Here is a 14,848-nt window from a genome sequence, read left to right as displayed (position 1 = left end):
TTCTAGACTAAGCAGACTGTGCAACACAGGAGTCTAGAACATCTAGGTTCCTTTTCAAGAAGTGTTTTGGAAGGCTGTATAAGCAAGTGATTTAACTCCACAATGGCAGAGACTGCAATGGAATGATTTATACACCAAAACTGCTTCATTAAGCTAAATACATATTTTTAGGGCAATTTAAATGTAATCTGGCATTTTCATCTTTGATTTAAGGTAATGATTTTCTAAATATTTTTTTTTAAAACATACTTATAATATAGGTTAATTTGTACAATGTGTGAATAGCTGTAACACCTGGCAGACCCAAAGCAGCTGCCCTGTGTGCCCCCCTGCCCTCAACTATTTATGCCCCCTCCCCATGTACTACGGGCCACCCAGTGGGCATTTGTACGCAGGGGCCCGTTCGCATGCTTTTTGGGCTCCTTGCTTTTTGGCAGTCTGGGAGGAAGTGAAAGCCACAAGCCAACTTCCTCCCACAGAGAACCGAAAGGGAGAGACCAAGGAGGCAGAGAGGAAGGGGTCTGGCATGGGAGAGACAGTCGCTATGCCCCTACAGCCTCAGCCCCCAATCTGGACACCAAGGAAGCCACCCTCCAAGGTAGGAAAATGGTTTAAAAGTGTAAAGTTTGCATGTCTGTGTGTGCGTCAGTATATCTGTCAGTGTGTGTTTGTGTCAGTATGTCTGTCAGTATATGTGTGTGTGTGTCAGTATGTCTGTCAGTGTATGTGTCTGAGTGTGTCAGCATGTCTGTCATTGTATGTGTGTGTGTGTCAATGTGTTTGTACAATGTGTGAATATCTTACTGCTCAGTACAATGCATGAATATCTTACTGCTCAGGGTTGTCTTTAATGCAGGGCAAACAGGACAGCTGCCTTGGGCCCAGTAACAGTGTATGTGTCTGTGTGTGTGTCAGTATGTCTGTCAGTATATGGGTGTGTGTCAGTATGTCTATCAGCGGTTGTGTTTGTATGTCAGTATGTCTGTGTGTGTATAGATGATGGAAGTGCACTCAATTCTTCGTCTGGAATTCAGGGTGCTCAACTGGATATGTCCCAGTACCAAAAAAGGAACAATTGTAGCATTTGAATATAGAAAATAATCCAGGCATTCCAACGAATTCCAAAATATAGGCAATCTTTATTGTAACAAGGAACCAAACAGCAACATTTCGACCCCTAAGGGCCTTGTCAAGCAAAGGGCCTTAGGGGTCGAAACGTTGCTGTTTGGTTCCTTGTTCCAATAAAGATTGCCTATATTTTGGAATTCGTTGGAGTGCCTGGATTATTTTCTATATTCATATGTCTGTGTGTGTGTCAGTATGTCTGTGTGTGTCAGTATGTCTGTCAGTGAATGTGTCAGTATGTCTGTCAGTGTATGTGTCTGTGTGTCAGTATGTCTTTCAGTGTATGTGTCTGTGTCAGTATGTATGTTAGTGTGTTTGTGTATGTGTGTGCCAATATGTCCTTCAGTGTATGTCTGTGTGTCAGCATGTCTGTCAGTGTATGTGTCAGTATGTATGTGTGTCTGTGTGTGTGTCTGCATGTGTGTCAATATGTCTGTCAGTATATATGTGTGTGTCAGTGTATGTGTATGTGTGCATGTCAGTATGTCTGTGAATGTGTGAGTATGTCTGTCAGTTAATATATGTGTGTCAGTATGTCTGTCTTTGTGTGTATTTGTCAGTGGTCTGTCAGTGTATATGCCTGTGTAAGTATGTCTTGCAGCTCTTTACTTTAGTTCCCCCCAGTGAGTGGGGGGGGGGGGGGGGGGGAGGGTGAGGGGGAGAGGGAGGGGAGGAGGAATGTCCAGGTGTCCAAGACAATGCTTTACCCAGGGATCCTATTACTAGAATTAATAAAAAAAATACATATGTTTAAATAACATTGTTTTATTATTTTATTGCAACTAAACACAAGACAAATAAATCCAAAACGTTATGAAATATCACAATTTATTATTTTTTTACTAGTAATTTTATAGCTGAATGCTTGGGCAAAAAACCCAGACATAGTTACAGTACCCACAGGGTACAATATTTTATTCTCTACACTGTTGTTCCCAATCCTCATAGTGGCACTAGTTTTTAATGCAATATCTTGGTGATTTGAGGCAGGAAAACAAGAAAAGACACCTACTCACAACCCAATCTGAATGCAAAATCTCAGTTAACCGAGATCTGCCTTAGTAATTATTTTTTAAAAGCCACATTTTTGTCTACATTTTGCAATTCAGTTCATGATTCACTACAATTATGCCATTAGCAAAAAACAAACACAACATATATACATACTATTAAACTAATCTAAAATATACAACATTTTTTTTTAATATACTGGGTGAACATGATAAGAACATACTGTGTCAGTGCGATAAGAGAACCCCATTTCACTTTCAATATATAAAGATGTATTTTAACAGTATGTATGCTACATTGCTTATTTGCAGCTTTTTTGAGCTGCAGAATATAATGATATCTACAATTAGAGAAAATGTTCTAGAAATTCACTTCACCCTTCTCTGCTACGGAATCTGTAAACACATAGAGTAAATGTGTAGAGTGAAAAACCTCACAAACAGTGCCACCAGAAAATGGTATTACTATGCTTAACACATTCAGAGTACGGCTGTGGATATATGTAATTGTTTTAAAATACAAGATCACAATAATGAATTATTTTTACTATTTATATGATGGTGTTAATGCATTTGAAATGTGATTGTTTAATAAAAAAAACTATGTCCCCGGTTTAATAAGCTTTCCAAATGATTTATCTACAAAAATTGCCATAGACTTTAATGGTGATGTCTTTTAGAACATTCTTAATTTAAGTTCACAAAAATCTTGCTAGACTTTTTTTTTTTTAAGAGATGTAGACGGAGATCTAAGACAACTTGCCTATTTTTAAAAGACAAAAATACAATATTTCATGTACTGAATGTGGCACTGCACTTTTAGAACTACACAGAATACTAGGTTTGTAACAACGCGTTTCACTTTTAACTCTACATTACAGTGCAACAAAAATGGTGATTTCCGTAAGACTTATAAAAACATGCTCAAAGCACACGGTTTATAGCTAAAAAGGAATCCAGGCACTTCCTTTACAGAATTCATGGAAGTTAAAGGAGTCTAATTCTTTAGAACTATAATTCTCTGCACTCTTTATTCCACAAATGATAGGCTTTTTTCATAGTTTCTTCACACACATCATTGAAGATTTCTGAAAAAGCAAGAAATATATAGAATTAGAAAGATGACATGAAGAAATATATTAATATTTAATTCCTTTGTTGGATCAATAGCAGCAATAGAGGGTACATGAAAATGTACTTAATAAATGACTTTATTTTCAGACTGAATTACTGTGTTGCTATTCTGAATACAGTGTTAAAGAAACATTAATGAGTAGAATGATCATTCATTCAGTCTCTCAGAATGCATGAATGGTTTGGCCAGTTTGTCTGAACTGTAAATACAAAAATTATTTTATAGACATTATTCCTAAATGTGCGATTTAAGCATCATAATTAATTCATCTTACTGATGTTGATCACTGCAGGGCTAAAACACCTATTATGCTCAATCAGATTCTAGCTAAAGCTATTGGGAGTTGTGCCAAACAGCCTTGGCTCTGATCCTGGCATCCTTTCATTGTTAGCCCTAAGCCCCATGATATATTGAGAGACTAGTAACACCTGCAATTAGATAATGTACTACAGTACCACTTTAATGTTCTAATTCTGTGGCTGTATCACTCTGGGTACAGAGTTCTAATGTAGTGTAGGGAGGTGCAGGTTTGTGGTTAATGCAGCATGATATGTTAATACAGAAGGCTTGGATTTTCTATATCTAGCTCTACAAAATACTCAGAATTTATTCGAAGATTTGGTGTCACAATATGATTTATAGAACACATCAAGGTTAAGGTTGGCATTGTGTAGGGCTGGTTTTGGGGTGGCTTAAATCAATATATGTAGGAGGAGCTATACATGTACTCATGGGCTGAAGCCACCTGGTCTTTTTGCAGCCTAGTAATATCCCTGTAAATATATACCATACCTGCAACCCCAAGGCCAGTAGGAAGAGGGAGGCGCCATAATCCACCACTGTGTTTGAATCTTTCACTCAAGGCTTTGGTGACAAGCTGTAGAGAGCAATCCTTGTGCCAAACTGGCAGTTCCAAGCCTTTCATACATTGGAGTGTGCGATCCTTTTCCTGTGGTGTAAGAAGCCCTTTTTCTAATGATACATATGTCATGAACGCCATGTCAATATTCACAGCTTCGCCGTGCATCAGTGCTGGTAACACTTTCTATATCGTGAAGAGAATTATCACAGATTAAAAAGACACATAGATTTAAATAAAAAAAGAAGGTCACCAAATATATTAACATTTTTAAATAACCTGTTTAATAAGTGAACATCATCATATCTTCAGTAAATTCATTTTTTTTTGGGTGTGTGAAATGTGTGCAATAAAAGCATCCTTCTGTGCAAGGCGCATGGATATAACTATTATGTAACGGAATGGAAATTTAAAATAGAGCCTTATGGCAACCATAGATGTAGTATTATATTTGATGAGGTCATTCATTTCTTTAATTGGCCATTGCTTAATATCAAGGGCACTCAGATTATTCATACTAGGTCATTTCCCCCACCCATCCCCATTAATTATGATACGGCAAACAAACATAGGTCTCAACAATCACAAACCACTTTTGGCTATTAGTTATAAGTATGAAGTATTATCTAATCCTGTAAAGTTTATTGTCCAGTTGATTGCAGTTGAATTGACTTTAAATTTCTACATGATAATTATAGAATGTTGATTTAAATAATGACCAGCTGGGTACCACTCGGTTTTATTTCATGGAATTTATACATTTAGTTATAATTAGTCAATTTGAACATACCATTTCTAGTTCAGGACTTATGACATGCCCATAATCCACCAGGCGATCAAGGTCGTCCTCCCAAAGATTTGGTGCCAGTTCTTCAAGCATGGTTTGAATCGCTAAACGCATGGCTGTGAGTGCGGCATCCCTGTGACTTGTGAGACCATTTTTAGACTGACATTTTGTATCTAAGAGATATTTTCCATGGCTTTCCAGCAGCTCAAACAGACCTTTGTGTTTCATTAAGGCCATCTGAAAATATATATATAATTAGTTAATTTGTTTATTAGTTGTGTGAATAAATGTTAACAGCAGTTCTAGTTAAACAATCTTTTCCAATGGATTGAGCACATTTACAGTATGTTGATATGCCAACATTTGGTAAATATCAAGACTATAAGTGTAGGGTTTATTCACTAAATCCTGTATTGTAGTAAATTGAAAACCAAATTGCAAAATTTGGGCTTTAAAGGCCAAGTTGTAATTATAGCTGAATGGGATGTTTTGCCTAAATCAGCAAACTGAACAACTGACTAACTTTTTGGGAATGTTGCAACATGATCTACGCTAGACTAGATTTAGAGATGCATTTCATTACAAACTGCATTCTGTCCTTATTTTGACTGATTAGGTGATTTTTGAATTCTGATGAGCTGAAATTCAGCTGAATCATAAACCAAATAAAACATGCAATAGCGCATTTTCGTTTGGATTCATAATTCCACCCTTGGCGCTAAAGAACCAAATGACAGGAAAAGGCGCCTATCAGTGTCCTGCAAAATATAGATAATATGTTTTTCAGTACACTGAATGGCCCATTTCAATGCATTTTGGTTTGTTTGATTTGTTTATTGGAACCTTTATTCATTAAGAAAATATTACCTACCCTAACCACCATATGACTAAAATGCGACTATTCTTTAAAGGACCACTCTAGTGCCAGGAAAACATACTCGTTTTCCTGGCACTAGAGTACCCTGAGGGTGCCCCCACCCTCAGGGACCCCCTCCCGCCGGGCTCTGGAGAGAGGAAGGGGTTAAACTTACCTCTTTTTCCAGCGCCGGGCGGGGAGCTTTCCTCCTCCTCTCCATCTTGATCGCGACGTCATCGGCTGAATGCGCATGCGCGGCAGGAGCCGCGCTCGCATTCAGCCGGTCGCATAGGAAAGCATTTACAATGCTTTCCTATGGACGCTTGCGTGCTCTCACTGTGATTTTCACAGTGAGAATCACGCAAGCGCCTCTAGCGGCTGTCAGTGAGACAGCCTCTAGAGGATTTGGAGGCTGGATTAACCCTCATTATAAACATAGCAGTTTCTCTGAAACTGCTATGTTTATAAAAAAAAGGGTTAATCCTAGAGGTACCTGGCACCCAGACCACTTCATTAAGCTGAAGTCGTCTGGGTGCCTAGAGTGGTCCTTTAACATATTCTATTTTGGCAGAAAGGATTTGACCAAAATAGATTAATTCAACATGCAAAAGTCTACTACAGATCATGGAACATTTTTTTTTTTTATGTTAAATATGGCAAACCTTTAATTCATATTAATATTCTATTTTTATGGTGGGTTTATTTCCTCAAGAGGTTTTAAAATTAGGTTTCACTATATTATATGTGCCATGTTTTGGGTCACTGTTCACTGCACTATTTTCATTCTGGATTTTTTTCTAAAAAATATATCAATGTACATGCCTATCCCAAATATCCTTTGCTTCTTTAAATAATTTTTCTTTCTCAACTTTAACAGTGACATTATCACTGCATGTCTTAACTGGCCCTTGTACAGGTTTTTATGAGAAAGTTCAAACAACCGCAGTGTGTATGCATTGCTTGGGGCATCTGCATTCATGAAAAAAGTTATGAACAAAGCCACATTAGATAAAGGAAGCTGTACGAGAAAATTTAGACATTTGCTGGAACTCTTAAGGCATCTTATTTATATTTTTTGATGGCACAGCTTCAGGTTTAAGTATCCCTCTAATAGATATTACTGCTACCCAACTATTGCAACGACAATTTTTTAGTATTTTTTTTTTCTATGGATTTTATTCAAACTTATATATACATTATATAATAACCTCACCTTTCTAATTTGTCAAAATCTGTCATTGTTCATGGAAGCTGTTTCTTTGAGTTGAATAACAAAATATTACTAATTATCACATATTAAGGACCATGTAATGGTTTAAACTGTAGATATACCTTTAAAATTTCTCCAAGACCATTAGAGATGTGACGCCGTGGAATTGTTTTGAGAAACGAGCGGTCCAGTAAAGTTGCCGCAGGAGGAGTGTAGCTCCCGATTTTGTTTTTGCAATTACAGAAATTGACCCCATTTTTGGCTCCAACACTTGCATCCACATAAGACAAGAGTGTGGTGGGAATTCGGATGTATGGAGTGCGTCTCCGATAAAGGGATGATGCTAGACCTACTATATCTAAACATACACCTCCTCCAATGGCAATGATTGGCTCTGTCCGTCTATCAAGGCCAAACTTGTGAACTTCCTCTAGTATTTTCAGAACCAGATTCATAGACTTGGTTTCCTCTGTGGTTGAAAGGGCAAGAATTTTAAAAGTGACATTGTTGGCCTCTAAATACTCTCTGACTTTAGAGCCATATAATTCATCAACATTCACATCTATTACAATAAATCGTTTTTGTGGATTTTTTTTGTAAACTTCTAGCTCTTGGGGATCTGATATATGGCCATAGAGAAGTGTCATATTACAGGGATCTAATAGGTTCTGACTTTCTATGACTTTGTATTGGAAGTAAATTGGTGCTTGCACCGTCCACGAGATTTCTGATTCTGTAATTTTTTCACTTCTGTTGAGAAATAAAAAATAACATCATATTATAGTTTTATTCAAACTTGTAGCTGCATTGGGAAACAATCAATACAAAACAGATTCGACCTGATGATGATCTTTCTTGTTTAAACTTTTCTGAACTGTTTTATTTATTAATATCATAGAGTTTTACAAGCTGGCCCAATTTAAATATTTGCTTAGTCTTCAACTGTAATTTCCTTATTTTGTATTTAATGCATTCACATATTTTTTTTTGTACTTTAATATTTTAATTAAAGGACCACTCTAGTGCCAGGAAAACATACTCGTTTTCCTGGCACTAGAGTGCCCTGAGGGTGCCCCCACCCTCAGGGACCCCCTCCTGCCCGGCTCTGGAAAGGGGAAAGTGTTTAAAACTTACCTTTTTCCAGCGGTGGGCGGAGAGCTCTCCTCCTCCGATCCTCCTCTTCTCCTCCCCGTCGGCTGAATGCACACGCGCGGCAAGAGCTGCGCGCGCATTCAGCCGGTCAAATAGGAAAGCATTCATAATGCTTTCCTATGGACGCTTACGTGCTGTCACTGTGATTTTCACAGTGAGAATCACGCAAGCGCCTCTAGCGGCTGTCAATGAGACAGCCACTAGAGGAAATAGGGGAAGGCTTAACCCATTCACAAACATAGCAGTTTCTCTGAAACTGCTATGTTTATGAAAAAATGGGTTAACCCTAGAAGGACCTGGCACCCAGACCACTTCATTAAGCTGAAGTGGTCTGGGTGCCTAGAGTGGTCCTTTAATATTTTACAGGGAAGATAGAGCTTACCTTTGATAATATAAATACATAAATAGATATATATGTAGATAGATGGATACATACACACACATGCACACTTTTTTTCACAACAGTAAAACTACCACCTGCCAAATAGCAAGTCAAAACAGCTCTGATGTGTCCTCTGGTATCTGGTACCAATACATTAACAGCAGATTAAAGTCCTGCAAGGTGCAAAGTGGGGCCTCTGTGAATTCGATTTGTTGTTCCAGGACATCCCACAAATGCTCAATCAGATTGAGATCATAGGAATTTGGAAGCCAGGCAATACCTTGAACTCTTTTTCATGTTCCTCAAACCATTCTTGAATAATCTTTGCGGTGTTACAGGCTTTATTATTCTGCTGAAAGATGCCACTTCCATCAGGGAGCACCACTGCCATGAAGGGGTGTACGTAATCTGTCACAAACTCTAGGCAGGTAGTACGTGTCAAAGTAGCATTCACATGAATGCTAGGACCCAAGGCTTCCAAGCAGCACACTCAGCATAACACTGCCTCCACCACCCTGCCTTCTTCTCATAAGTACATCCTTGCTGATTCCATCTTTTCCCCAGGTAAAACGCACTCACACACCCGACCATCCACCTGATCTAAAAGAAAACGTAATTCATCAGACCAGACAACCTTCTATCATTGCTCCATGGTCCAGTTCTGATGTTCACATCCCCATTGAAGATGCTTTCAGTGGTGGACGGGGGTCATTATTTGCACTCTGACTGGTCTATGGCTACGCAGCCCCATACACAGCAAACTGTGATGCAATGTGCTGCAAACTAATCTGTTTCTTGCTTTGTACTTATAGATTCATATATTAAGAATATCATCTGTATCGTATGTATATAAAATCTGCTGATCACCTCCTCTCTGTTACCTTTACTAACCACTGCATACCAGGAACACCCCCCACAAGACTTGCCGTTTTGAAAATGCGCTATCCCAGTTATCTAACTATCACTATTTGTCCCTTGTCAAAGTCACATAGTTACATAGTTACATAGCTGAAAAGAGACTTGCGTCTATCAAGTTCAGCCTTCCTCACATTTGTTTTTTGCTGTTGATCCAAAAGAAGGCAAAAAACCCAGTTTGAAGCACAATTTTGCAACAAGCTAGGAAAAAAATTCCTTCTTGACCCCAGAATGGCAGTCAGATTTATCATTGGATCAAGCAGTTATTACCCTACATTGAAAGATTATATCCTTGAATATTCTGTTTTTGCAAGTATGCATCTAGTAGCTGTTTGAACATCTGTATGGACTCTGATAAAACCACTTCTTCAGGCAGAGAATTCCACATCCTTATTGTTCTTACAGTAAAAAACCTTTCCTTTGTCTCAGACGAAATCTTCGTTCTTCCAGTCTAAACGCATGACTTTGTGTCCTATGTAAAGTCCGGTTTCTGAATAGTCACTCAGATCTTTCCGCTTGCCCGTTTTTTTCTGATTCTAACACATGAAATTCAAGAAGTGACTGTTTACTTGCTGCATAATATTTCCAACCCCTTGACAGGTGCCACTGTAACATTATAATCATGTTATCATGTTATATAATGTCATTCACATCTCTGTGGTTTTAACGTTGTGGTTGATCAGTATATATATATAGTTAATACATTGCTAACCACAAATACACTGGGGGCTGGACGTTATCTGTGGCTGCTCCAATATTCTCAGCAAACCTGAAGCTGATGGCCAATTAGCCAGGTATAAGACACTGCCTCTCCCTGTGTCAGTGTCAGTTCACTGACTCTGGTTCCCGTATTGCTGTTTTGTGTTCCAGTGTTCTCCTGTTGATTCCTGACCTTGGCTTGTTATTTTGTGTACCCTGACTTCTGGCATCCTCTGACCTCGGCTCTCTACTGGTTTATCCTGATTTCTGGCACCCACTGACCTTTGGCTTACCAACGACGATTCTCCTGTTTATGTCCGTATCTGCACTGCGACTTGGAGCATCATCCTGCACAGCCCCGTGCACAGACTCACAGGCCAGGTGAATTTTTACCTGACCACCTTGGCCTGTAATTACTTGAAAGGGTGAGCACATATATCTGCGCTACAGACTCCCATTCAGGTAAGCCCTGACACTTGTAAAGTACATACTTTAAAGACATAAAGTACAAAATAGTTGTGAAAATCTCACTTTAACAGTGCTCTCACTACTGCACTGAATTCTGGGTAGGCAAGGAATTCATGGATAAAGTGGAATTATGAGGCAAAAATGTGGTTCTTTGTTGAGCTTATTTGTATATGCCTACCCAGAATCACTTGCAGTAGTGAAAGCACTGTTAAAGTGAAATTTCTGTGGGAAAAGCAAGTCTTCTGGCTTGACTGGTGTGTGTATTTGTGTTTAGCAATGTATTAACTATCTACTTACTTCAGGTGGAAGCAGGGCCGGCGCTTCCTATACGCGACTTAGGCAGCCAGGAGCGCCAGCCCCTTAAATGCTGCAGTCGCCTGAGCGCTCTAAAAAGAGCCTCAGGTGGCTGCAGCACTGCCCGTGCCGGTGCGTCCATTAGGGCGCACTGGCCCAGGGATGCAAGATATGAGGGATCAGCCGGAGTCAATCATTCAGTGTAACATGGCCAAGCTCTGCTCCGGTCCGTGGTACAGGAGCATCCGTTTCCTGTACCCGGCCGGACTGACAGGAAGCTCCTGTACTGCGGACCGGACAAAAGCTCCTGTACTGCGGACCGGAGCGAATCTCGGCCACGCTACACTAGAGGTAGGAGGCACATCTGGGAGGGAAGGGGGGGGGGGTAGGAGAGACAACTTGGGGGGGAGAGAGGAGAGACCACCAGGGGAGGGGGAATGGAGAGACCACAAGGGGAGGGGGAGACACCACCAGTGGAGGACGGGAGGAAAGACCACCTGGAGGGGTAGAGAGGAGAGGAGAGACAACCAGGGGACAGGGGGGACAGGGGGGAGAGGAGAGCACTAAGTGACAAGGGGGAGCACCAAGGCATGGGGGGGCAGGAGAGAGCACTAAGGGACAGGCAGGGAGAGCAGTAAGGGACAAGAGGAGAGAGCTGTAAGGGACAGGGGGAAGAGAGGAAAGAGATTATTAAGGGACGGGGGGAGTGAAAGAGATTACTAAGGGACAGGGGAGTGGAAGACATTCAGAGAGGCTAAGGAATGGGGAGAACAGAAGCACAAAGGGGTTGGTAGAGGAGAAAGAGACACACAGAGGGGCTCGGGAGGGAGACACACAAAGGGGCTGGGGAGAGTAAGACACGCAAAGAAGTTGGGAGGATGTAGGAGACATATAAAGAGGGGGTAAGAGACAAACATAGGGCTTGTAAGATATACACTAAAGACGCAAAACATAAAAAAAAATGAGATTAACAAAATAAATATAATAAGAAAAAGAATGAGCTGCTACCCACTCAGCCCTCTCAATACACACACACACACACACACACACACACACACACACACACACACACACACACACACACACACACACACAGAAACACACCATGCTTCCCTTACACACAGAGAAACACACAATGCATTTATTACACACAAAGTCAATGCATCCCTTGCACATATACACAGAAACACACAATGCCTCCCTCACACACACAGAAACACACAATGCACGCACAAGAAAATATTTTTCATGGAATGTAGCATTTAGGAAGGAGATTGGAACATTTTTACCTGGAATTTTGTGTAAAAATCTTAAATTATATTGCACTATTAATATTCTCCCTTGCAATTTTGCTCCTTTCATTATTTTTAATTCATTCATATTCTTTACTAGGATCCATAACTAAAGTACCCTCTAGATTGATATGTTCAGATGGAGCAGACTTTATTCCCAATAACTCTTCATATAAAGATGCAGGAGTGGACAGCCCATCCTGGGGACAGATATTGTGCATTAGCTTAGTTATTCACATTGTGATACCATGTTGGCCATCTGGCTTAATGAAGCATTGGAAACCGGAGAGTGATTTTCCAGGTTCCAGATTCCTGGAGAGTTTGGCTGATTATTTTTGTACCAGATGCCATCATTATTTATCTACAGCCATGCAAGTGTGATCTTACTGATACTATCTTATAAAAAGGTTCCAGTAGAATAATCAACTCTTTAATTTCATTCAGAGTTTCTAAAATCCAGTATTACCAGTTCCACAACACTGAAGATATATAACTTGCATACAGAACGCAAAGAATCCAGAGCTTGCTTTCAACTGGCTTGTCAGTGATTTATTATGAATTCCTGTTTCATTATCTTAATCTTACTATATATATGTAACCATAGCTACAGGATAACAGAGAACCTGTACATCTGAAGGTAAAATCTCCGAGCTGTCTGAAATTGTACTCCAATAAAATGTAGCAGGCAACATGGGAATGCACGCAGAACCTGTAACCCCCTCTTAATGCCATATTGGTAGAAGGAATGACTTGCATACCAAAGGAACTCTTGTGCTAGCCTGTAGGGATAATTGTGGGCCAAAAAAGATGTTCACAAGTGACCAGGTTCAATTATCATGTAATACTGAATTTAGGTGTTCCAAGAATTACAGGAAAAGTGAACCTGAACTGCTCTATCTTGATCCCTTTTCTTAATAGCTATGCCAGGCTTCCCCAAACTCCGGCCCTCCAGATGTTGCTGAGCTACAACTCCCATGATTCTCATATATCATGATATAATGGGATTTTCTTTGTCTGTCGAAAAAAAATGTAAATCTTTATTTTAAATGTCTGCAGCAATAATCGGTGGCAATTTGTGAAATAGATACATACTCACATTTTCGCCTGAGAAACTACAAAATGATTTTCTCCCCAAGAATGTGGTATCTCCTGCCCGCAGTCAACTCGACGCCATGTGTTCTTTACTTGAATTAGCTGGTATTCCTTTTCATTGCTTGTACAATTAGGTGTCTGTGTTATCTTGGTTGTCCCTCTTATCGCCTCTTCTTTGGGGCTGACTGATGTACCCATAGGTGAAACCATGAGTGACTCTTTTTTCATTTCCCTTATTAGTGCTGCTCTTTTTTGTGCTCCTCTGACTTCTGTCAATGCATAAAACTCTCCCAATGGCATTTCAGAATGTTAGAATAGACAGTTCGTCAAGTCTTGCAACAAGTACGTTAAACAGACTCTTTGGACATTCAAACCATAGGAACAGGTATTTATAGTTTTATCCAACCACTGATTTGGGGAGGGATCTAGCACAACCATCATCTCATCTTTCTTTGGTTTATAAAAGCCTGTGTTGTATAACTTGAAAAAAGGGTGTGAAATATACCACGTATGCACAAGTCTAATCAGAGTGACATATTGTGTAAGTCAGATTATAGACAATTTACCGAATCTCTGAAACTTCTGCTTGCATAACATCCTCACATTTTCAAACTATACACTGGGAGATCCCCGTGGTATGAAAATGAACAACTTAAAATATTCAGAGAACCAGTTCACAGTATTTTGCTTTAAGTGATTCTTAGAAATCAATAATGCACAGAACATTTTCTACAGAAACCAAACATTTGCATGTTCTTTTGTACAACCATTTTATTCATTATATAACTAGATTTTTTTCTTTTTAATTGGTTTTTACTTTTAAAATAATTGTGTCATTATTACAGCTATGGAAACTGGCTGTAATTCTGCCTATTGGAGTGCTGTGTTTAAAAAAAATCTTTTGTTTTGTTTTATTATGTATTTCATAAATTAATGAATATGTGCTTTACTTCCGTAGGGACTCTACAATGTTATAATGCCAGCTAGTTCTGGTAAACGATAGACTAGAACGTTAAATTTGTTACAAACTACAATTAGTCAGAATTTTGGCCAATTAGGTGATTGTTCGAATTTCTGAAACTCTGAATAGGAATTAAGCTGAATCATGAAACAAATTAAATGTCTAATGGCTGAGCAAAAAAACAGATAATTGATAAAGATGAGTGATGGCTAGGGAACGGTCACTCAATGTAGATTTTATCCTCAGTTCTAATGAAAAGTGACCTCTAAGTCTGCCCTCTGTGGCTGTCTATCAAACAGCCAGCGCAAGGCTGACAAGGCATTTGCCTTGGGCACAGGGCCTGCCTTATGCCTTTAGGCGCCCTGTGCAAAACATTGTCACAGCGCCCCCCTCTCTCCTGTCATCCATGTATAGTGTGTGGATAGAAGTGTAGTGATTGTATAGGGTATTTATTAAATTAATACTGATTTAAAAATAAATATTCATTACACACACAGATTTACAGGCAGACAATTGCAAACAGACACAGGTACAGATGGACAGTTACGTACATACAGCCACACATACAGTGTCACACGCACACACACACACACATACACACCGTTACATGA

The 14,848-nt window shown here is 39.5% G+C and overlaps 1 protein-coding gene across 1 annotated transcript; it reads right to left on the bottom strand.

Moving 5' to 3' along the window:
- Nucleotides 1-1,952: 1,952 nt before the first annotated feature.
- Nucleotides 1,953-13,623, bottom strand: LOC134568303 (2-epi-5-epi-valiolone synthase-like). Its single transcript, XM_063426795.1, has 5 exons — nt 13,281-13,623; nt 7,105-7,732; nt 4,920-5,153; nt 4,063-4,315; nt 1,953-3,223 (listed from the first exon to the last, which is right to left on the bottom strand). Exons 1-5 carry the CDS (start codon nt 13,574-13,576, stop codon nt 3,147-3,149), a joined length of 1,488 nt encoding a protein of 495 aa, XP_063282865.1. The 5' UTR covers nt 13,577-13,623; the 3' UTR covers nt 1,953-3,146.
- Between the last annotated feature and the right edge of the window lie 1,225 nt (nt 13,624-14,848).

This window comes from Pelobates fuscus, chromosome 7 (genome assembly GCF_036172605.1).
Source record: "Pelobates fuscus isolate aPelFus1 chromosome 7, aPelFus1.pri, whole genome shotgun sequence".
Taxonomy (NCBI): Eukaryota; Metazoa; Chordata; class Amphibia; order Anura; family Pelobatidae; genus Pelobates; species Pelobates fuscus.
The sequence above is the reverse complement of the archived record's forward strand: the minus strand, read 5'-3'. Positions and strand labels throughout refer to the sequence as shown.

Excerpts from the sequence above, each read along its gene's own strand:
- LOC134568303 (XM_063426795.1), bottom strand. The coding sequence starts at position 13,576 with ATGCCATTGGGAGAGTTTTATGCATTGACAGAAGTCAGAGGAGCACAA. Across the intron at positions 4,316-4,919 it reads TAAGTCCTGAACTAGAAATG|AAAGTGTTACCAGCACTGAT; the intron begins GTATGTTCAAAT and ends TTCACGATATAG. Across the intron at positions 3,224-4,062 it reads TACTGGCCTTGGGGTTGCAG|AAATCTTCAATGATGTGTGT; the intron begins GTATGGTATATA and ends TTGCTTTTTCAG.